Consider the following 25,737-nt stretch of genomic DNA (forward strand, 5'->3'; position numbering starts at 1 on the left):
ATCCTTACCCATATTGTCCTACTAGGGTGAGTTAGTCAGCAGCCCCAGTGCGCGGTTCGCGTGGGCTTCCTTGGGGGGGGGGGGGGGGAGGGTGGCCAAGATTCAGCTCCCATATCTACTATACTTGTTTGTTGGATAAGCTAGCCTTCCTGTTCCCATGGAACCATTCATATTACCTTGCCTTTATATTTAATATATATGTTTTACTTCTCCTTTTCTGAATACATTTTGTAATAATCTTTAAAAGAATTGTTAATCTGTGTTTTTGGTGTTTAAATAGTAATTATGGAGTGTCCATAATAAAATTGGCCTATTTAAATCAGTAGACCTCTACTTTGATGGTTTATATACAGTTGTGGCCAAAAGTATTGACACCCCTACAATTCTGTCAGGTAATACTCAGTTTCTTCCTGAAAATTATTGCAATCACAAATTCTTTGTTATTATTATATTCATTTGTCTTAAATGAAAAAACACAAAAAAGAGAATGAAGCAAAAAGCAAAACATTGATCATTTCACACAAAACTCCAAAAATGGGCCAGACAAAAGTATTGGCACCCTCAGCCTAATACTTGGTTGCACAACCTTTAGCCAAAATAACTGCGACCAACCGCTTCCACTATGGCCTCTTTCACACTTTAGTTTTTTTTTTTTTACAATCAGTCACAATCCGCCAGGTTTTGAAAAAAACGGATCCTCAATTTTCTTTTGAGGATCCGTTTTTTTCCCCCATTGACTTCTATTATTGGCGGATTGTGACGGATTGCCGTCCGTTGCATCCGTTTTTTTTTTGTGGATCCGCCAAAAGTTGCTGTCCGTCACCATCCTCAAAGATTTCAAAACGGAGCTTGCAACGTTTTTTTCTCTGGCGGATCCTCCAGACACTCATTTAACCCCAAATTCTTTCTGGGTGCCGGACAAAAAAAAAAATTCTCTCTCCCCCCCCCCCCCCCCCCTTTTCCAGGCTGCGATTCCTTTAAAATTCTTCATTTGTCGGATCCGTCAAAAAAAACGGACGGGTGGCATCAGTTGGCATCAGTACTAAAACGGATCCGCCATCCGTCCTTTTGGCGGATTTTGACTGATGCAAAAAACTGAAGTGTGAAAGAGGCCTAACCATCAATGAGTTTCTTACAATGCTCTGCTGGAATTTTAGACCATTTTTCTTTGGCAAACTGCTCCAGGTCCCTGATATTTGAAGGGTGCCTTCTCCAAACTGCCATTTTTAGATCTCTCCACAGGTGTTCTATGGGATTCAGGCCTGGACTCATTGCTGGCCAGCTTAGAAGTCTCCAGTGCTTTCTCTCAAACCATTTTCTAGTGCTTTTTGAAGTGTGTTTTGGGTCATTGTCCTGCTGGAAGACCCATGACCTCTGAAGGAGACCCAGCTTTCTCACACTGGGCCCTACATTATGATGCAAAATTTGTTGGTAGTCTTCATTTCATAATGCCATGCACAAGGTCAAGCAGTCCAGTGCCAGAGGCAGCAAAGCAACCCAAAACATCAGGGAACCTCCGCCATGTTTGACTGTAGGGACTGTGTTTTTTTGTCTGAATGCCTCTTTTTTCTCCTGTAAACTCTATGTTGATGACTTTGCCCAAAAAGCTCTACTTTTGTCTCATCTGACCAGAGAACATTCTTCCAAAACATTTTAGGCTTTTTCAGGTAAGTTTTGGCAAACTCCAGCCTGGCTTTTTTATGTCTCGGGGTAAGAAGTGCGGTCTTCCTGGGTCTCCTACCATACAGTCCCTTTTCATTCAGACGCCGACGGATAGCGCGGGTTGATACTGTTGTACCCTCGGACTGCAGGGCAGCTTGAACTTGTTTGGATGTTAGTCGAGGTTCTTTATCCAACATCCGCACAATCTTGCGTTGAAATCTCTTGTCAATTTTTCTTTTCCATCCACATCTAGGGAGGTTAGCCACAGTGCCATGGGCTTTAAACTTCTTGATGACACTGCGCACGGTAGACACAGGAACATTCAGGTCTTTGGAGATGGACTTGTAGCCTTGAGATTGCTCATGCTTCCTCACAATTTGGTTTCTCAAGTCCTCAGACAGTTCTTTGGTCTTCTTTCTTTTCTCCATGCTCAATGTGGTACACACAAGGACAGGACAGAGGTTGAGTCAACTTTAATCCATGTCAACTGGCTGCAAGTGTGATTTAGTTATTGCCAACACCTGTTAGGTGCCACAGGTAAGTTACAGGTGCTGTTAATTACACAAACTAGAGAAGCATCACATGATTTTTCGAACAGTGCCAATACTTTTGTCCACCCTCTTATGTTTAGTGTGGAATATCCAATTTGGCTTTAGGACAATTCTTTGTGTTTTTCATTTAAGACAAATTAAATGAAGATAATAAAGAATTTGTGTTTGCAATCATTTTCAGGAAGAAACTGAGTATTATCTGACAGAATTGCAGGGGTGTCAATACTTTTGGCCACAACTGTAACTATAGTGTCTGTTCTAGCATTATTGTTGTTTTCTTTAGACAGGGCCTGTTTACTTTGACGGTTGTTCCTTGTCCATCTGATATATAATGTGGCCAATGTCATCAATGTATCATTCATAGACTATTTGGACCAGATTGTACAGTAAATTTTGCATTCTCCATAAAATTTCTCAAATGTTATCATCCATTTATTGAAATTTTCAATGCTGTCAAAATGTACAAAAGTTCTCATTTCATTAACATTTATTTTTAATAAGAGTCTTGTGTATTATAACAATATGCCTCCAGGAAAATACAACATTATACATCTACTTTACTTAACCTACGTGCATTAATAATCACTAAATAGAGATTCAGTATCTGGGCTGCAGTCTGGGATGGTGCCTGTAGTAATTGTGTTTCCTAAGCCTCCCAGATGCTTGCTACAATCTCTAGCATAGTACATAGATGTGACGTGGCCAGGGCTAAAGAATGCACTGCTTGATTTCGGCAGAATATAAGGGTTCTATATAAGGACATGTTGTTGTCATTGCCTGTCAAGATACCAATCTCACTCAGAGTGCCTAGAGAGGAAAATGAGGAGAGATTATCTGGTGAAGCACAAAATATTAAAGGGAAAGCTCTCAGTGGAATCTTATAATAGCCTAACATGCAATAAGCCAGGATAATTAAGCCGACATTTCTTGGGATAGTTTTAATGGGGTTTCAGGGTGTTCGGCTGTCAATTTACGTTTTGTTTAGGTTTGGAGTTTCTTTTGTCTTAAATTATTTATTAAGACCTATGTCGGTATTTCCATCTGCTAGTAGGTGAATACATAGAAAAAGGCAAGCTAAAATTATGTGTCTGTTCACATTAGAGCAATAGATTTTTCATCCCTTTGACTTTTAATGGGTCTGGAGGATTTCCATTCCATTTCAATTTTGGCAAAGCAACAGAAAAATTCATGCATGCAATATTACTCTGTCAAATACATTTTTTTGTTCTATAATTGAACTAAAGAAGCTTTGCCATAGTAAAGACTAATGGACTAAACTTTATGGCTACATATGCATAATGAAATTTCATGAGAATCTTTTTTTCTGTTGTTGTCCAACTATGAACCTACCTTTCCAGCGTGTATGGCCACTTTTAACTAACTGTAGCCATTACATTTATGGAGGTAAGCGCTTAGATTAGGAATATGGAACATTCTCACAGTGAACTATGTTTTCCAGAATGAACAACGACAGACCCCAAAGCTCTCATTTTTATAAGATCAAGGTTGCAGTCAGGTTACCTTCCTTTGGTGAGCTCTTTTGAGGGCAGGTTGTGGGATATGCTAGGTAGTTTAGATTTTTATGAGATCCTTTCCGGATATTTTCTCCCCTGGAGGTCCCAGGTGGTAGATATTGTTGTCATGTTTCTTATCGCAGTTTAACTGGTCTAGAGATGAAACATGGCATGGATAGCACCATCCAGCAGTCTGATATTAAGTTGGAGGGGATAGAATGGCCTAACTCACGTCAGCACCATTATAACTTTTCCCACGGTGACCGCAGTGACAGTGAGTTGAAGCGAGGTCATTGGCTGTGAACTCGCAGGACATTTCTGATGGCACCGCGAGCGTGAGAACTTTCTCACGCTCGAGGTGACATCAGTAAGGTGAAAGGAGTTCACCGCCACTGCTTGCTCAGCTCAGTGTCTGCTGGATGGCAGGCTGTATAGCCGCATCATGCAACCTGCCAACTAGATGTAGCAGAGCTAGACACGTCACAGGACAAATGGATTATCTTCTTCTTGGTGGACAGGTGAGAAACATGATTGTTCATTATTTTAATTCTGTTACAGGGGACATTTGCTTCAGTGGACTGGGCGATGACGCGAGTATGGTTTAATTTAGATTCATTAGAAGGAATCTGTCATTCTTGCAATGAAAAAGAATTTATTCTGGGTGTCTGTTTTTTTATCATATCACTATGGGGTTAGTAATGATGGTGTCTTAAAGATGCCTCTCCATTTCTAACCTCTGGGCTTGATTTCACATCACCCCCCCCCCCCCACACACACACACACACACCATTACCCCACTTGACACCGCACCAGGGCAAGTGGGAAGAGCGAGGCTAAGGGCCAGAATTGGGACATCATATGAATGCACTATTTCTGGGGTGGCTGAAAGCTGATGTTTTTAGTCTGGGAGGACTAGGATTTTAATATCAGCTGCTAGCTCTCTGCTTAGCCTTTTCTGTCTATTAAATATAGGGGGACCCTACATATTTTTGTTGGGGGGATTCCCTCCATTTTAATAACCAGGAAAGGCTAAGTATAAAGCTGTGAGATGATGTTAATAGCCTGGGAAGCTCCATGGGCATTATCCCCTTCCCTGGCTATAAACATCTGTCCCCAGCTGTCTGCTTTCCCTCTGCTGGTTAATAAAATGTAGGGGATCCCACACCAAAAAAAATTTATTCAGTCATAAAATACATGTACAGTAAGCTACAGGAGCACAGTACTAATTATGTCACTGACATCTTTATATCCATCTATGTTATGTGTAAGCATCTATTTTATTGTCGGCTCACACTGTGATTTTACAGTACGCGGCAGATGAATTGCCAGCTTTTCAAAGGATATATATATATAAAAATTTATTTTCCGATGGCACGTGCCGTGCGATTTTTTTCTAGCACCCATTGACTTGCATTGGCAAATCTCGTCCGAGACACAAGGACAATTGCAGCAGGCTGCAATTTTTTTTTTCTCAGTCCGATTTCAGCTGACAAAGGACAAATAAATAATCGAAGAGGAGCTGTGACTCACAGCTTAACAATGGTCAGAGTGCAATTTGATTTTTATCAGATTGCCCTTGTAGATGTGTAAGAGCCCTAATAGAGCTTTTTTAATGCTAGATCTGTTACAAATGGATGACAACTGGATATGGAAAAAGATCCAAGAAAAAAAAAAAAAAAAAAAGATTTCAAGGCTCTTGGCACCAATGGGCTCAATCCTACCATGTCTTTGAGATATTGTGAAGTATGAATTAAAAGACTACAGCACAATCTGGTGCCTGGAGTCAGAGGAGGGGGGAGGTTAAGGTAAACAAGCAGGGGGTGGGTAGAATTACTGTACCAAGAGGTAAAACGGAGGCTGTCAAGAAATACCCACAATTACAAATTACAGAATTCCTATAAGGCACCGGGATGGCAATTCTTGTAATTACAGTTGAAACTGCTGCCCCCATATTTTCTGCACATTTGGCAGGTTTCATCCTTCCTGAGGTTTGTATATGTGGAATTTCTTAATATTTTTCAATATTTTTTATGCAAGAGTACGTGAGAAGTTGCAGGCTTGAAACAGTGATCCCTTATTTACTACACAACCAGACCAATTGCATGTCCCTTTGGGAAAAGAAAAGAAAAAAAAAAAAAAAAAAAAAGAAGAAGGACTAGCACGCAATTCACAGAAAAGCAAAACAATAATGAACCCCTCCCAGTTTAATGCTAATCTCTGACAAGCTGCTCTTCAATAGCTGAGCAGGGGAAGCCTGGCTAGCAAATGAAAACCAACTATTTCTGAGTAGCAGAAAGAAGACATTCATAAATGCCAACAATAAACAATATCCAAATTACAATGTAACTGTAGAAGGGGAGACGGCAGACTAAGGAGCCATTCACAGTTTCCCCTCCATAACTGTGCACTACATCTGCAAGAGTGGAAATATTTTGTTTAACCTTTCCCTTACAAAAGAGGATTACAAGGCACTTCCGGAGCTTATACTCTTGGTGTATGAAACCGGTTTCAGACACATGAATTTCATCTTGTGTAATGTACGGTACATTCATTGAAAGAGAAAGGAACTTTACAAGTAAAAACATTTATTAATGGCCATTAAAGCCCTGTCATGGAAATGCCATTCACTCATAACAGGTTAAAGCCTTTTTTTTTTCTTTTTTTTATTTCCATTTGTTGTACCATCACTGCAATAATAAAATAAAATTGTTAAAATTTAAAAAAAAAAAAAACAAACAAACAAAAAAACTCAAGCCTGTGGATTGGATGTATAATTTCTCCCTATATATTGGTTTTATTTTTTTTTCAAACAACCTTTTTCTAAAGTGCAAGGTCCGAAAAACATTGTTTGGTAACTACAGCTGCAGTACACATCAAAGAAAGTACGAACGAACGATAACTACTGGAACCATATCTTAAAATAGGGACAATAATGATAAGTAGATAATTACGGTAGGAGAGAAAACGATAAAATTTCACAACCACAGATCCACAAAACCAACTAAGTTTTCAGTAATTGGGAATAAAAGAAATACAATCACATGCATGGAAAGAATAGTGCTGACAGAGGTGGCTGACCTCTTGATTCCCAAGTCATTGGCAAGCAGAATAGAAAGAAAGGTCTATGTACCATCTGGTTAAAGGTTAAAAAACATCAAGGCTTTGAAGTCTCCCTTAAAAGAAATATTGGGGATTTTTTGTTAGATTTGGATTAAAAAACAAAACAAAAAAAAGGAGAAAGTGGTGTCAGGAACATGCATGAGGGTACCCTTACTGGACTGAAAACACAACCGTATAATCTCAGGATGGTTTAGGAACATCCCCATATACATAATGCCTAATCTTCAACACAGTGGACAGCTATAATTTACATTTCCGAAACACATTGAAGTAGACAAAATCCTCTTAATACTGCTGGTTAATTTTTCTCTCATATGAGATAGTATCGGTTTTGTAGATTGTAAGCTTGCGAGCAGGGACCTCAATCCTAATGTCACTGTTTAAATTGTCTTAACTTGTATTGAATTTATTGTCTGTACATGTCCCTGCTTAATTGTAAAGTGCTGCGGAATATGTTGGCGCTATATAAATAAAAATTATTACTACTATTCTGGGATATGGAGTAATCAATGCACTCAATAACACAAGACTCGTATCTGTCACCACATAAGGCTTCATGATCATTTGACTAGCAAGTTAAAGAACCAACCTTTATACCTATGTTACTGTATGTACAAAGTTCTCCATCATACACAAGTACTGCAAAGATAACATGAATGGATTATACACACAGTAAATGAAGTCAGAAAAAAAAAGATGTAATGTCTCACCTCTAACAGTGGTGGCACCCTTCATCCGATGTCCCAAGAAATCTATGCTTGGGTAAGATCCAATGTCCATACTGGCAAGACCGAGAGCAGGTAAGTGGCCCCTGGAAGAGGTTTGTGTTAGCAGCAATAGGTTTCGCTCTTCAGGTGACAACTCAATGGCAATATAGTTCAGTCCATTCTGAAATCCAGCTGAAGTTTCCCTACACATGGGACTACCACATTCACCAGCCTCTAACGTCTCTCCAGGTCTTAGGGACACATTCTCCACAGAGGCCGAACTGTGCCTCTTCGGACTGTGTGCAAATGAAGGAGATACAGGAGTCACTTGAGTTGTAGATGAGAAAGTCTCCGAACTGTGCCGACGGCGCCCACCTTGTGGGTCTGCCCGAATGACCTTTGCACCCCTGTTAGGATCTGGGGGAGGACTGTGTAGATTAAAGCCTCCATTCATCTGGTCCAAGAGCAATGTAAGGCGCTGCACACCACCAGAAATGGCACTGTCTATAGGTAATGTTTGATTATCAGCTGAGGATACAGCAGGAGATGACTGTGGTGGAGACTTCTGTGGACTCATTTCTGTATAGTCAGAGTTTGAACATAATTTTGGTGAGACTTTTGATTTTGGAGATGGAGGGCCAAAGTCCAAATTCATGTAGTCTGAAATTGGAGATTGTTGAGGTTCCGACTCAGACGATGAAGACGATAGACTTCCAGCAGCAGATTGCGGTCTAGAATCTGAAAGAGCAGGTGGAGGAGGCAAAGGCAGAGTATCTTGGGACCTTGTCTCTCCAAAGTATATATGGATATATTCTCCTCCAGGTGGTTCTGGAGGATGCTCGCTCATACTGGGAAGCGTGCGCAATGCAAGTCGGGATGGTCGAGTTGCTCGACCATGTGGAGAAGAAGAAATAGGGGATTTCATCATTACATATGGTTCTGCATCTGCAGACCAAGTAGTCTGAGGTGGCATTGTGTGATTTTGACAGCAACAATTATTTTTAGGCTGCATGAAGAAATAATCAGGAGGAGTAAATGACAAAGATTCTGCAGGTGAAAGCCGTTGATGCACAGGTACTGGCCGTGCTTTTGGACCAGACCACATGAGCATATATCCATCTGGCGAGTCGTCTTGGGAACCAGCAGAGGACTCGGTGCAGCAACGTGGGTGAAGGATTTGCTGAGGTGCAGACACACTAGCAGGACTCATGGGAACATAATCAGCGGAAGAAACAGTAACTGCCCCATGACTCATTGGCATATAACCATCATCCTCATGATGCACAATCTCCACGTCCGCATAATCCTCTGGATAGGGTTGGCATGTTTTGGGAGAGGAAGACAGAAGTCCAGGACTTCCCTTACATGTGGCACGAATTAGAGTAGACTCATCAAGGGAAGCAGATGAAAGTTGTGGAGTTGTAACTTTCTGTCTTCCTGGGGTTGTTAAGGAGTACGTTCTCTTTCGGGGACACTTGTCCAGCGCTGCACTTTCTAATCGCCGGGCCAGACATACACAACCACCGGGAAATGGTTTGTCCATGGACATGTATCCATTCATGTCCCCTGTATGGGGTGGAGTACCAGAAACAGAATCTGGAGTTCCACTTCTACAGCTCAAGTATGCACGAGCCAATTCTCCTGGACTAGAACTATATTCATCCAAAGACATAAAACCGGTATCACTAGGTGACCCAGATGCTGAAGCATTGCAACTAGATGGCCGTACGGGAATAAGAGGGTCAGATGCAGATCCATGACCACTGCTTCCGGAAGATAAGCTAACTGGGCTTGCAGCAGATGGTGGAGACCGAGGAACAGGCATGGACATGGACCTGCTGTGCTGAAGGGGTCCTGGTGCAGGATACAATTTTCCATTACGACCACCCAAGCTTAATGTATGAGATCGGCTTAGTGGTGCTCGGAGAATACTAGGACTTAAGGGACTACTTATGACTGTCCTGTTGCTTAAATTATCTCCTTCACTCGCAGTGCGGAGTCGGGAAGATTGGTTTATAGGAACACTAGAAGAAGAGAGAGGAATATCTGTACGGGTCCTTCTGGGCAGTCCTGTCTGGCTTGGAGGCAACTGAGTATGATGTCGTCTACCTGGGACTGTAATAGGGTTCGAACTAGAAGACTGGCTTTTACTACGAGGCCTAAATTCAGCCAACTCCTTCATGGCCTTCATAGCTTCCAAAATAGTCTCATGAATGCTTTGGGCAACCACATTATCTTCAACTTGCATCCAGATTTCCCCTGGTCCAGTGGAAGCTGATCGACCGACCTCTACAAAAAAGTAGTTGTCCGAGTGTCCACACCGTCGGATGTTCATCAACTGAAGGGTAACAGAAGGTGTTTCAGTATTTAAACGCACAAAACTGATACTTCTGGCAGACAAGCACAGGCGATGCACTCCAATCAGACTTTTAATCTGGCCCAAACCTCTGGGCTTCAAGTTTACTTGCCAAATCTCTCTGTAGGCTGCATTTGCTGGTGTTATCAGTCCATAGTTTGGATCCTCACACATTGTCAAGTGGCTACTGCAGTTTGTGCTGCAACTGACAGATCCAGAACAGCAGCAACCCCCAGTACCTACACAGCCGTTTCTGTCTCTCTCTCCTCTGCCAGTGCCAAGCAGATCCGTGAGTGCTCGATACCAGCTTTCTTGCTCCTGCTCGTTCTCTGCTGCAACTGCAAAATACTCATCCCGAGTGTAAAGGGCAATCAGGTACTTGTTTTTAGCATCTGCTCTCTTATTAATATTAAGACAGCTGTCCAGAGAAATGATTCTTTTGGCTGCTGCAGACTTGCTCCTCCACTTCTTCTCACTCTCATAGTATTCCAGCCTAGCAGTAGGGCATCCCTCTCCAGGTTCTTTGAGCACAAAAAAGCGCTTGTGGCCATGCTTCTGCTTGCGTAGATAGCCGCACTTCTTTACGCTGCTGCTGTTGTTGTTGTTGTTGTGGTTGAGATTGGAGCCAGCAGCAGGGAGAACTGGCTGTCCTGGAGTGGGAGGGCTGGCCATCCTCTGCTCACTTCTCAACTGCTGCTGCTTCGATACAGTCGCTGCAGGGATGATGACAGATAACGTATTTGTAGTTTTCCACCTGCTCTACGTTGACCTTCAATGTAAAATAAAAGAAGTCTTGAGTAATACGTAGTAAATAGAGGGGGTAACCCCCTGTTAATCCTTACAATCTTATTATGTACTAATAATGGAGTGACAGAACAGGCATGAATGTGTGTATGCTGCTACTATCCACCGACCAGATGTGTGTGTACACTGAGAAAACATATTATATACATATAGGCAAACTAGGCATACATAATCTGTATGTACATCACTACAGCAAATACAGAGATCTCTGAATGAAGCCATAGTAATGATACACAGAGTACGGAGCTGTGTTCACAAGATGAGCGACAGCCCTTACAGCGCTCCTCAAGGAGACTCCTCAGCTGCGCGTATACACGCGTATACATACACACATACACCCACACTAGAGAAAAATCACATACATACACACACACTATATGTATACACACCCACACCACAGAAATATGTATACATACACTCTACAAATATATATACACACACATAATATATAAATATGCACACACACTTTATAATTTTGTATACAATGTTATAGTATATATGGCTACACACATTTAAATTATATATTATATATACACACACACGCTACATAAATTATGTATATACACCCACACTTTATAAATATGTATGCATTATATATATATATATATACACACACACAGCTGCCCAGTGTGTCCCCGGCGCCTCCAGCACCGCATGCCGCCAGGACCGCTGCGGCTCTGAATGAAGCCATGGAGATGCTGTGTGTACAGCACACACCGGTGACGGACCTTACCGCGCTCCTCAAGGAGACTCCTCAGCTCCGTGTGTACATGCTGGAAGTCGTCGCCTCAGACGCCGTTCTCTGGCGAAGTGCAGCCTTGGCATAAACAAGCAGCAGTCCTGTCAGGTGCAGCCATGCTCCTCAGCTCCGGCTGCCAGCCATAGGCGTACTCTCCTGGTATCGGTCACTGTGTAAATAGCGCATCTCCTCCAGTGACTGAAGTAGAGAAGCAAAACAACATGTGACGTACCAAGTTACCGACACTGAAAACACACACGGCCGAGGGGAGGGGGAGCTGCTCTGCTGATGTCAGGAGCACGTGACGGTGCGTGGGAGGAGCCTGCGCTTCTGGAGGTTTATGTGCAGCTCTGCTGCTCATTATTATGTGTCCCGGTAACCTGCTGTGTGACGCCTCATGAGCTGCAGCGCAGCCCCCGTACACAGGGTGAGCAGGACAGACCGCTGCACCGTTTGCGTACGAGACACCGCTATGCACATTACACACAGTTCTGCACTGTATATACACATTACACACAGCTCTGCACTGTATATACATATTACACACAGCTCTGCACTGTATATGCACATTACACACAGCTCTGCACTGTATATACACATTACACACAGCTCTGCACTGTATATGCACATTACACACAGCTCTGCACTGTATATACACATTACACACAGCTCTGCACTGTATATGCACATTACACACAGCTCTGCACTGTATATGCACATTACACACACAGCTCTGCACTGTATATACACATTACACACAGCTGTGCACTGTATATGCACATTCCACACAGCTCTGCACTGTATATGCACATTACACACACAGCTCTGCACTGTATATACACATTACACACAGCTCTGCACTGTATATACACATTACACACAGCTCTGCACTGTATATGCACATTACACACAGCTCTGCACTGTATATACACATTACACACAGCTCTGCACTGTATATGCACATTACACACAGCTCTGCACTGTATATGCACATTACACACAGCTCTGCACTGTATATACACATTACACACAGCTCTGCACTGTATATACACATTACACACAGCTCTGCACTGTATATGCACATTACACACAGCTCTGCACTGTATATACACATTACACACAGCTCTGCACTGTATATGCACATTACACACAGCTCTGCACTGTATATGCACATTACACACACAGCTCTGCACTGTATATACACATTACACACAGCTGTGCACTGTATATGCACATTCCACACAGCTCTGCACTGTATATGCACATTACACACACAGCTCTGCACTGTATATACACATTACACACAGCTGTGCACTGTATATGCACATTACACACAGCTCTGCACTGTATATACACATTACACACACAGCTCTGCACTGTATATGCACATTACACACAGCTGTGCACTGTATATGCACATTACACACAGCTCTGCACTGTATATACACATTACACACAGCTCTGCACTGTATATGCACATTACACACAGCTCTGCACTGTATATACACATTACACACAGCTCTGCACTGTATATGCACATTACACACAGCTCTGCACTGTATATACACATTACACACAGCTCTGTACTGTATATGCACATTACACACAGCTCTGCACTGTATATACACATTACACACAGCTCTGCACTGTATATGCACATTACACACACAGCTCTGCACTGTATATACACATTACACACAGCTGTGCACTGTATATGCACATTACACACAGCTCTGCACTGTATATACACATTACACACACAGCTCTGCACTGTATATGCACATTACACACAGCTCTGCACTGTATATGCACATTACACACAGCTCTGCACTGTATATACACATTACACACAGCTCTGCACTGTATATACACATTACACACACAGTTCTGCACTGTATATACATATTACACACAGCTCTGCACTGTATATACACATTACACACACAGCTCTGCACTGTATATGCACATTACACACAGCTCTGCACTGTATATACACATTACACACACAGCTCTGCACTGTATATGCACATTACACACACAGCTCTGCACTGTATATGCACATTACACACAGCTCTGCACTGTATATACACATTACACACACAGCTCTGCACTGTATATGCACATTACACACAGCTCTGCACTGTATATACACATTACACACACAGCTCTGCACTGTATATACACATTACACACAGCTCTGCACTGTATATGCACATTACACACAGCTCTGCACTGTATATACACATTACACACAGCTCTGCACTGTATATACACATTACACACACAGCTCTGCACTGTATATGCACATTACACACAGCTCTGCACTGTATATACACATTACACACACAGCTCTGCACTGTATATACACATTACACACACAGCTCTGCACTGTATATACACATTACACACACAGCCCTGCACTGTATATACACATTACACACAGCTCTGCACTGTATATACACATTACACACAGCTCTGCACTGTATATACACATTACACACAGCTCTGCACTGTATATACACATTACACACAGCTCTGCACTGTATATACACATTACACACACAGCTCTGCACTGTATATACACATTACACACAGCTCTGCAGTGTATATACACATTACACACACAGCTCTGCACTGTATATACACATTACACACAGCTCTGCACTGTATATACACATTACACACAGCTCTGCACTGTATATATATACATTACACACAGCTCTGCACTGTATATGCACATTACACACAGCTCTGCACTGTATATATGCACATTACACACACAGCTCTGCACTGTATATGCACATTACACACAGCTCTGCACTGTATATGCACATTACACACAGCTCTGCACTGTATATACACATTACACACAGCTCTGCACTGTATATGCACATTACACACACAGCTCTGCACTGTATATATGCACATTACACACACAGCTCTGCACTGTATATACACATTACACACAGCTGCACTGTATATACACATTACACAGCTCTGCACTGTATATGCACATTACACACAGCTCTGCACTGTATATGCACATTACACACAGCTCTGCACTGTATATACACATTACACACACAGCTCTGCACTGTATATACACATTACACACACAGCTCTGCACTGTATATACACATTACACACACAGCCCTGCACTGTATATCCACATTACACACAGCCCTGCACTGTATATACACATTACACACAGCTCTGCACTGTATATGCACATTACACACAGCTCTGCACTGTATATGCACATTACACACAGCTCTGCACTGTATATGCACATTACACACACATCTCTGCACTGTATATGCACATTACACACACATCTCTGCACTGTATATACACAACGCACAGCTCTGCAGTGTATATGTACATTACGCACAGCTCTGCAGTGTATATAAAGTACACATTATACACAGCCCTGCACAGTATATACACTGGGGCATAGCTAAGGGTTGTATAGTTGATGGGAGGTGTGTGTCTCAGAGATGGCTTGTCTCTGTAATGTAGTGTAAGCCCTATTTAATATCACTATATTCCTAATGTTTTGCAAGGACCTGTGGTGAGGTCACAATCACGTGACCAGTCAGCTGCTGGGTTTGTGGGTGTGGCTATACCCTTTTAATGTAGACTGCTCCTGAAACAGGGAGTTGTATGTGGGGAGGACTAAGCCTCCCGTGTGTGTTGAGGCTCCAGTTCTGAGCCTGAAGTAACGGACATTTGTGTTCTCTTTTGCCTATGCTAAAGGCTATTTCTTTTGTGACGTGCTTCTTTATGGGTTTATGATGCAAATAAACCTCATGAACTTTAAAAGAACCTGCCTCATGATTATCTCCCACTGCACCTTAGCGAGTAGAATCCCTACAATTGGTGGAGAAGTGCGGGCAGCGTTCCCAGTAGAGACTTGAGACAGTTGCTGCATGTCCTGGGTAAAGTTTTCAGCTAGGCAGCAAGCTCTACCTGGAATAATGGAGGACCTGCTGAAACACCTGGTCCAGTCCCAGGCACAGCAACAGGAGACCAACAGGCAGTTTGTACAGCAGAGCCAGCAGGAGCCACGGCAGCAGAGCCAGCAGGAGCAACAGCAGCAGTTCCAGCAGAGCCAGCAGGAGCAACGGCAGAGCAGATGCAGCTTCTGGCAATCGCCATCCAGGAGGGCAGGACGAGCACCCCAACCCCAGGTCTGGCTGATGCCAGCCACGTTGGGAAGTAGGTAAGAAGCGCATTACAAAAAATGACCCCTGAGGATGATGTTGAGGCCTTCCTGATGGTATTTGAGAGGGTGGCTGAGAAGGAAATACTTCAGTGAGAGCAGTAGGCAGAGGTACTGGCCCCATACCTGACGGGGGAGCCCCAGAAGGCGTACTATGACTTAACTGTACAAGACGCCAAGGAGTATCCCAAACTAAAAGCGGAAATTCTCGCACGTTTGGGGGTGACAATGACTATCAGGGCACAGCGAGTTCACCTCTGGGCCTATCACCGAGACAAACCACCGCGCTCCCAAATGTTTGACCTGTTGCAGCTGGTCCAGAAATGGCTGCAGCCAGAGTCGTCTTCCCCTGCACAGATGGTAGAGCGAGTGGTGATGGATAGGTTTGTGCATTCCTTGCCGAGACCCCTACAGACTTGGGTTGCCCAGGGTGATCCCCAGAATGCCGATGGACTGGTCGAGAGATACCAGGGGATGGAAGGCTCCTTGGGGAAGCAGCCCATTCCTTATTGGGGGTCCCAACACAGGGCAGAGTCCCAAAAGGGGTGGGCCGTCCAAGGTCAGAGGAGGCGGTGCCCAAGGTCCCCACGGGTGATATTTGCTGGAAGTGCCACGGGCCAGGACATATAGCTGCCTGTTCTCAGACCACCAAGCAGATGGACTGCAGCATGGGACGCTGTAGTTCCTACTATGCATATCCAGCTTGCAGTGTGAACTCGCCACCTAATGAGGGGCCATAAGTATGTCCCGTGAAGGTGCACGGTCGAGCTGTAATGGCACTGCTAGACTCCGGGAGCTTGGTGACCCTTGTACGGGCCAGTTTTCCTCTCAACCTACTCCCGGGTAAAAAGGTTGGCGTTCGGCGCATGCATGGCAATGAAAAGGACTACCCTATGGCCAGGGTGAACATTGAAACGGCGCATGGCACCGAGTCCCATGAAGTTGGCGTCATTCGGGACTTGTTGCATCCTATAATTATAGGCCGGGATTTCTGTCTATTTTGGGATCTGTGGGGTAAGGGTTCTGAGATTGCTAGCAAGAGCAGGGAACCAATGAACCCTAATAAGGCATCGCCACCATCAGAGGTAGACGGGTTTCCTTTATGTGTCCTTGTGGGGGATGAGGAGGAAGGGTCCCCTGTGTCTGACATTCTGGAGTTAGGTGTGGCCGGTGAGAATTTTGGGACTGCCCAACATAGGAACCCACCACTGAGAAAGGCCTTCAACAATGTCACCGTCATTAATGGGGTTGCACAAGGTTTCCCTATTTTATGATGAGTGGGGAGTTGTTATACCGGGTCACGAAAATAAGGGAGGAGTTGGTAGACCAGTTAATAGTACCAGGCCCCTATAGACAGAAAGTGTTGGACTTGGCCCATTCACACATCTTGGGGGGACACCTGGGGGTGGAAAAAACACAGGAACAGGTTGTGCAGAGGTTCTGTTGGCCTGGATGTCACCGGGAGACAGGAAACTATTGCAGGTCCTGCCCGACATGTCAGTTAACTGCCCCCACATCTCTCTTCCGGAACCCCTTGTGCCATTGCCCATTACTGATGTGCCATTTGAGAGAATTGCCATGGACTTGGTCGGTCCCTTAGTTAAATCAGCCCGGGGCCATCAGTATATATGTTAGGGCTGGCGGAACGCACCAAATAATAAAGATGGTAATAAGGTGCGTTCGCAGCCCGGGGTCCACTGTGCAGGGGTGGTAACCTGCTGCTCAGTAATGGCGGATGTTATATGGCGGTATACTATAAGAACACACGTGGGTTAACCTCACCCGGTGTGTACCGGTTTGGACTCTGTTGCTTCACAGAGTCGCACTACCACTGAACATAAACGCCGGAGCCTGTTTGTGCTCACGGAGCTCAGCTAAAAGAGCGCACAGTGTACGGACACAGAACTCTACCCCAAGGACACGGGGTTGGAGTCCTTCTAGGCCCACTGAACGCGCGGCGTTGCTGCCGCCAGCACCGCTATAGACGCTGGCTATGGAGCACGTGCACTGAGGCATGCCGAGTCCCTTGTGAGGCCTGATGCCTGACTCAACCTCAGACCTACCTACCCCTAAGCCTGGGCGCTAGCAGGCTCAGCTGAACAAGACATGCGTACCAAGGGTAGGGGGTTTCTTAATGAGTCATTCACCAGAGACATTCATACGTGCATGCATCACTCACTCCACATTGTATTTACAGACTGTCTATCCTAGCGCATGGGCGAGCGGCCATGCGAAACTTTTATAGGCACGGGCGTCCGGGACCTTCCTGGCTTCTCGGATGGGCCAATCCGAACACGAGCAGGACCTGAGCACACTCCACGGGCATGCTCAGTGGCCCGACATGAGGACAGTCCCTGGAGAATCTCGCTGCTGAGCAGCATGCATTGTCATAGCTGTGGCAGCAGCAAGAAAACCCACAGAGTTGGCCTGAGCAGAGCGCTGGGACCGATGAATCTGCTGAGCAGGCTCCACTGCGGCTGAAGAAGAATGGGAGACCGCTGGGTGCAAGGCTCTGGATTCCTGCTGTGCAGTGGCAGGAACCCGACGCCTAACATTACCCCCCTCCTAGGGCCCCCTCCCCTCTGAGCCTCGCTACGCTCAAACGCCGCAATGAGGAGCGGAGCGTGGATGTTCTCCACTGGCTCCCAGGTCCGAGCCTCTGGACCATGACCCTTCCAATCCACCAAATAAAACTTTTTGCCCCGCATCACCTTGCATCCCACGATGGCATTGACCTCAAACTCGTCCGAAGACAAGTCTGATGTCCCGGTAGATGACTCGGAGGACAGGTGAACAGGTTTAAGGAGGGACACGTGGAATGTATCAGAGATAGCCAAGTGTGGTGGAAGGGCCAGACGGTAGACCACAGAGCTGATCCGCTCAAGGACCTTGAAGGGGCCAATGTAGCGCGGTGTGAACTTAGCGGACTCTACCCGCAGCCTGATGTTTCGGGCGGAGAGCCACACCAAGTCACCAGGGGCAAAAGTCGGAGCAGGGCGCCGGTGTGCTTCAGCGGAGGTCCTCATTCTCTCCTTGGAAGCCCGGATAGCATCCTGGGTGCGATCCCAAATGTCGCGTGCCTCCACCGCCCAGTCTGCCACCCTGGAGTCGGTGGATGACACGTGCATGGGCACAGGGACGCGTGGATGCTAACCGTATTTTAGGAGGAATGGGGTCTGACCGGTGGAGTCGGCCACAGCATTGTTCAAAGCGAACTCTGCCCATGGCAGCAAGGATGCCCAGTCGTCCTGCCTGACCGAGACAAAATGTCGAAGATATGTGATCAGGGTCTGGTTGGCTCTCTCTACCAACCCGTTCATCTCGGGATGATAGGCCGAGGAGAGATTCAGCTCAATGCTGAGCAGGGAACAAAGCTCTCTCCAAAACCAGGACGCAAACTGAGGACTCCGGTCACTGACAATCTTGTCCGGCATGCCATGCAGGCAGAAAACGTGCTTAATGAACAACACTGCCAGGCCCCGCGCCGAAGGTAACCGGGATAGAGGTACCAAGTGCACCATCTTAGAGAAATGGTCGGTGACAACCCAAATGACCTTGCTGCCACTGGACTTGGATAGCCCCACCACAAAGTCCATACCGACCATCTCCCAGGGCCTGTCCTCTACCGGCAGAGGAAAAAGAAGCCCAGCGGGCCGCTGCCGAGAGGACCTATTCTGGGCGCAAGAGACGCACACCTGAATGTAGTCCCTGACGTCACGGGCCATATGCGGCCACCAGTATGTCCTCGCCAAAAGCTCAGAGGTCCGTTTTCTCCCAAAATGTCCACCCACCCTGGACGAATGAGCCCAAGAGAGCACCTCCGGTCGCAGACGGGCAGGGACAAATGTCTTGCCCGGAGGTACTGACTCAAGGGCAACCGGAGCCACAGTCCTCAGGCTCTCGGATGGGACGATCAGCCGAGGCTCCTCCTCTTCCTCCGATGACACCACGGAGCGGGAGAGAGCATCGGCCCGTTCGTTCTCCCCGGAGAGAAAATGGAGGGTGAAGTGGAATTGGGAAAAGAACAAAGACCATCTGGCCTGGCGAGAGGTTAGCCGCTGGGCTGTTTGCAAATACACCAAGTTTTTGTGGTCGGTGAACACCTGGAAAGGGTGGCGAGCCCCCTCCAGGAGGTGTCTCCTGTTGTGAACTCATTTTCTGGTTTACCTCTGGCTTCTGGTGAGGGTGATGGAGCTGGCTGTGTTGACAGAGGAGTCGTGAGTTCTCCATCTGGGCTCCCTCTAGTGACAGTAGGTAATGAAGCTGATCTAAATGGCAGAGACCTGCCACCTGAGCAGGAGGACTGTGAGTGGACATCAGTAGTCTCTGACTGGATTTAAGACAGCCGACTCCCTAATTTTGTGCTGGTGATTTTTTCCTGCCCTGAGGTTCTGGTTTCCAGTTCTGTTCCTGCCTTCTCAAGCTAAGTGTGCTTTGTTATTTTTTCACATGAGATTTGGTCTGGTTTTTGTGGTCAGCCAGCCCCTGCTGAGGCTGTGCTGAATTTCCATTCTTATGTCTCTGTTTATGCCAGTTTGCTTTTTGTCCCTGATCAGATTGGTCTCTTTTTTCTCTGTCTTCAGAATATACCAGAGTGCTGATATAGGGAATTGAAGTCTAGCAACTTCAGGATTTTTGTTATCAGAAAGTGTTGGACATTTTTTGGCAGGGTTTTGTGCGTGATTGCAGACAGCATCTTTTCTTCCCTGTCCTTTCTAGTTAGTGTGGGCCCCATCGTTTGCTCAGCCTATTTTTCTATCTGTGTTTGTGTTTTCATCTTGTCTCACCGACAATACATGTTTGGGGGCTGTCTATTGCTTTGGGGTCTGCTCTGGGGCAGTTTAGAGTTCCCCTTTTCTTGTTTTAGGCTTATTTAGTTCTCCGGCTGTGATGAGGCGTCTAGGATCATCATAGGTACGCTCCAAGGCTACTGCTAGTTGTGTGGATAGGATCAGGGGTCTGCAATCCGCTTAGTTACCAACCTCTCTGGTTTTCTGTGGCTTAGCTTGTTTTTGTTTTTCCTCCTCGGTGACTCATTCATAAGTCTCCACTCCGAGAAGGCCAACTTCATCGCTAGCAACTCCCTGTCCCCGATGGCATAATTCCTCTCCGCCGGTGTGAATGTCTTGGAGAGAAATAAGCATGGGTGCTTCCGACCTTGCGTGACCTTCTGAAACAGGACCGCTCCAGCACCGACGTAAGAAGCATCCACTTCCAGAATGAAGGGCTTATCTACATCGGGGCGATGTAGAATGGGAGCGCTAGTGAAATGGGACTTAATGGAGAAGGCCTTGGAGACCGGTTCCGACCACAACTTGGGATTTGCACCCTCCTTGGTGAGGGCTACCAAGGGTGCTACCAAAGTTGAGAAGTGAGGGATGAATTGGCGATAGTAATTTATGAACCCCATAAAGCGCTGCACCGCTTTGAGAGAATGAGGTTCCTGCCAATCCATCACCGCCTGTAGCTTGGCAGGATCCATGGCCAATCCCCGGGTGGAGATGATATAGCCGAGGAAAGGCAAGGACTCCTGCTCAAACACACACTTCTCCAACTTGGCATAGAGGGAGTTTGCCCGCAGGCGATCAAAAACTTTGCAAACATCTCTCCGGTAGGAGTCAATATCTGGAGAGTAGATGAGAATATCATCCAGATAGACTACAACCGAGGTGGTAAGCATATCCCGGAAGATATCGTTCACAAAGTCTTGGAAGACGGCCGGGGCATTGCAGAGGCCGAAGGGCATCACAGGTATTCATAGTGCCCATCCCTGGTGTTAAATGCCGTCTTCCATTCGTCCCCATCACGGATGCGAATCAGGTTGTAAGCCCCCGCAGATCAAATTTCGAAAACGCCCTCGCTCCCCGTAGCCTATCAAACAGCTCTGATATCAGGGGCAGAGGATACTTATTCTTAACGGTGATGGCGTTAAAACACCTGTAATCCATGCAAGGACGTAGTTTCCCACTCTTCTTCTGGACGAAGAAGAATCCCACCCCCGCTGGTGACACTGACTTCCTAATGAATCCTCTTGCCAGATTCTCCCTGATGTATTGAGACATGGCCTCTGTCTCCGGGAGAGATGGGGATAGACTCGATCCCAGGGAGGCTCCGCACCAGGCAAGAGGTCAATAGGACAGTCATAGGGGCGATGCGGTGGAAGGGTCTCCGCCGCCTTTTTGGAGAACACGCCCGCATACTGTCGATAGTGTTTGGGGAGCGATGAGAGATCAGCGGGAACCTCGGTGGAGTCAACCTGAATGCACTCCCTCAGACATCTACCGTCACATGATTTACTCCACTCTGATGGTGACTGGTGTAGACATCATAACCAGGGGTATAGCGTGCCGTTGAGCGAAGGCTGACGACATTAAATTGCCCTCTGCCCTGGAATCCACGCAAACCTCCACCGCCAGAGTGGAAGAATCAAATTCAAGTGTCCCCTTAAAGGACAGCTTGGAGGAAAACGTTGCTGATTCTAGTGCGCCGCCTCCTGCTGTGGGCACCGGTTGGCAAGGTGACTGGACTGCCGGCAAACATGACAGCTCACAGGAGCTCGAGTGGACCGGGGCCTGGATCCCTCACGGGAAGCCCCGTGTCGCTCGGTCGCCCGATCTGAAGATTCCAGAGGTTTAGCAAAACTAGGTACCAACCTAAACCTCTGCCTACACTGGTCCCGCTCCAACCTTCGCTCGGTGAAGCGAAGATCTATACAGGTGGAGACAGTGATAAGCTCCTCCAGTGTAGCGGGAATCTCCCTGGTGGCCAGAGCGTCCTTCACGTGGCCAGCCTAACCTCTCCAGAATGCCAGATTGAGGACCTTATCTGGCCACTCTAACTCAGAGGCCAGCATCCGGAACTGGATGGCAAAGTGGCTGACCATGGATGAGCCCTGTGCCAGCAGCCGGAGTGCGGTGTCATGGGTGACTCGTGGTCCCAGGAAGACCTGCTTCAGAGTGTCCAAGAACCGCGAGACACTCTGCACCACATGATCAACACGCTCCCACAGCGGTGTGGCCCACTCCAAAGCCCTGCCCGACAAGAGAGAAATAATAAATCCCACTTTAGCCCACTCAGAGGGGAATCGTGCGGCCAGCATCTCCAGCTGTATAGAGCACTGGCTTACGAAACCCCTACAAGAAGCACTATCACCCGAGAACTTCTAGGGCAGCGGGAGGCGGGACAAAGTCAGGGCAGGGATGGCTGAGGTCACACGGGAGACAGCCTCTGTGGCTGCCTGAACAGCGACTGCAGTAACATCCGCAGCTGAGGCTGAATGCTCGGGAGCCGCCAACCTGCCCTGCAGCTGCCGGATGTACTGCAGCACTCGCTGTTCGTCCGCCATTACTAGCCAGACCCTGGTGCTAGGATAATGTTAGGGCTGGCGGAACACACAAAATAATAAAGATGGTAATAAGGTGCGTTTGCAGCCCGGGGTCCACTGTGCAGGGGTGGTAACCTGCTGCTCAGTAATGGCGGATGCTATATGGCAGTATACTATAAGAACACACGCGGGTTAACGTCACCAAATGTGTACAGGGGCGGACTCTGTTGCTTCACAGAGCCGCACTACCGCTGAACATAAACACCGGAGCTTGTTTGTGCTCACAGAGCTCGGCTAAAAGAGCGCACAGTGTACGGCCACAGAACTCTACCCCAAGGACACGGGGTTAGAGTCATTTTAGGCCCACTGAACGCGCGGCGTTGCTGCCGCGAGCGCCGCTATAGACGCTGGCTATGGAGCACGTGCACTGAGACGTGCCGAGTCCCTGGTGAGGCCTGATGCCTGACTCAACCTCAGACTTACCTACGCCTAAGCCTGGGCGCTAGCAGGCTAGGCTGCACGACACATGTGTACCAAGGGTAGGGTTTTCTTAATGAGTCATTCACCAGAGACATTCATGCGTGCATACATCACTCATTCCACATAGTCTGTAAATACAGTCTATCCTAGCGCATGGGCAAGCGGCCATGCGAACCTTTTATAGGCACGGGCGTCCGGGACCTTCCTGGCTTCTCGGATGGGCCAATCCGAACACGAGCAGGACCTGAGCACGTGACCCTCGCTCTCCAATGGGAGATCACTCCACGGGCATGCTCACTGGCCCGACATGAGGACTTGGTCCCTGGAGAATCTCGCTTTTGAGCAGCATGCATTGTCATAGCTGTGCCAGGTGGCAGCAGCAAGCAAACCCACGGAGTTGGCCTGAACAGAGCGCTGGGACCGATGAATCTGCTGAGCAGGCTCCACTGCGGCTGAAGAAGAATGGGAGACCGCTGGGTGCAAGGCTCTGGATTCCTGCTGTGCAGTGGCAGGAACCCGACGCTTAACAATATATTAGTTATCCTGGACTATGCCACACGCTATCCTGAAGCAATTCCCCTGAGAAACTCCTCCGCGAAGAGTATAGCCCGCGAGCTGGTCCATGTGTTTTCCTGGACGGGTTTGCCGAAGGAGATCCTGACCGACCAGGGAACACCTTTCATGAGCAAGGTGATGAGGGATTTGTGCAAGGTTCTGCAGATCTCTCAGTTGAGGACTTCAGTGTACCATCCGCAGTCAGATGGCCTTGTTGAGAGATTTAACAAAACACTGAAGAGCATGCTAAGAAAAGCCATAGAGAAAGACGGTAGAGACTGGGATTGTCTCTTGCCATATCTGCTGTTTTCTATCCGTGAAGTTCCCCAGGCTTCCACAGGGTTCTCACCCTTCGAGCTTGTGTATGGCCGACATCCGCGAGGTCTCCTAGATATAGCCAAGGAAACCTGGGAAGCCGAAGTCATGCCCCACAGAAGCGTCATTGAGCATGTGGCCTTGATGCAGCAGAGGATTGCGAAGGTGATGCCCATTGTTAAAGAACATCTCCACCAGGCACAAAAAGCTCAGGCCAGGGTCTACAACCGGTCAGCAAGAGTGACGCAGTTCAGTCTGGGAGACCGAGTTCTCGTGCTAATTCCGACAGTAGAGATTACGTTTTTGGCCAAGTGTCAAGGGCCGTATGAGGTGGTTGAGAAGCTTGGTGACGTAAATTATAAAATTCACCAACCCGGAAGATGGAAACCATACCAGGTTTACCATGTCAACCTCCTCAAGCCGTGGCAAGATGGAGAGCCAGCGGTAACTCCTTGTTTACTGGGCAACCTAGAAGGTGAGGATGGAGCGGTTACCATAGCGGAAACGCTATAGAAGGCCCAGAAACAGTGCCGGGAGTTACTCTAGAGAAACCGGGACCTGTTTTCAGACTTGCCGGGATGCACGAAGGTTGTTGAGCACGAAATTCTGACCGAGCCACATGTGCGGGTGAAAATGAAGCCTTATCGAATTCCTGAGGCCCGTCAAGAAGTAATCTCCAAGGAGGTGCAGCGTATGTTGAAGCTTGGGGTCATTGAGGAATCCAAGAGCGGCTGGTCGAGCCAGATTGTCCTGGTCCCAAAACCTGATGTTGATTACCGCAACGATTACCGGAAGCTGAATGAGGTCTCCAAATTCGACGCATATCCCATGCCACGCGTTGATGAGCTCATCGAGAGACTTGGACCTGCCAGGTACATAACCACCTTGGATTTGACAAAGGGATATTGGCAGATCCCCATGGCACAGGAAGCCAAGGAGAAGATTGCATTTTCTACACCAGACGGGTGCATCCTGTGTGTCTGGATGCCGTTTGGCCTGCAGGGTGCTCCGGCGACCTTCCAGAGGGCTATGGATAGAATTCTTGCGCCTCATAAGCTATACGCTGCCATGTACCTGGATGATATAGTCCTCTTTACCCCGGACTGGGAGACTCATCTGGACATGGTCCAAGCAGTGTTTGATGCTCTAAGGGAGGCGGGGTTTACGATAAACCCAAAGAAGTGTGCCTTGGGAAAAGAAGAAGCCAAGTACCTGGGATATGTAGTGGGGCGTGGCGAGATCAAACCCCAAATCAATAAAGTGTAGGCAATTCAAACATGGCTGAGACCTCTGTCCAAAAAGCAAGTTAAATCCTTCCTGGGGATCATGGGATATTACAGAAGGCTCATCCCAAACTTTGCCGTGATGGCTGCGCCTCTAACTGATCT

At 46.8% G+C, this 25,737-nt stretch overlaps 1 protein-coding gene across 4 annotated transcripts in view; it reads right to left on the reverse strand.

The window, feature by feature from the left end:
- Positions 1-11,781, reverse strand: part of IRS2 (insulin receptor substrate 2) — a 28,862-nt gene extending 17,081 nt beyond the window's left edge. For 2 of the 4 annotated variants that reach the window (XM_073556823.1, XM_073556820.1), the window contains exons 1-2: positions 11,448-11,775; positions 7,558-10,679 (exon numbers count right to left, since the gene is read on the reverse strand). In XM_073556823.1, the coding sequence (XP_073412924.1) occupies positions 7,558-10,582 (3,025 nt within the window). In that variant the 5' untranslated portion in view covers positions 10,583-10,679; positions 11,448-11,775. Of the gene's footprint in view, positions 1-7,557; positions 10,680-11,442 lie in introns of all 4 variants that reach the window. The other 2 variants (XM_073556822.1, XM_073556821.1) reach the window with 2 other exon arrangements.
- Positions 11,782-25,737: the final 13,956 nt, after the last annotated feature.

Source organism: Dendrobates tinctorius, unplaced genomic scaffold (genome assembly GCF_039654945.1).
Source record: "Dendrobates tinctorius isolate UK_male_01 unplaced genomic scaffold, ASM3965494v1 ptg000240l, whole genome shotgun sequence".
In the NCBI taxonomy this organism is placed as follows: domain Eukaryota; kingdom Metazoa; phylum Chordata; class Amphibia; order Anura; family Dendrobatidae; genus Dendrobates; species Dendrobates tinctorius.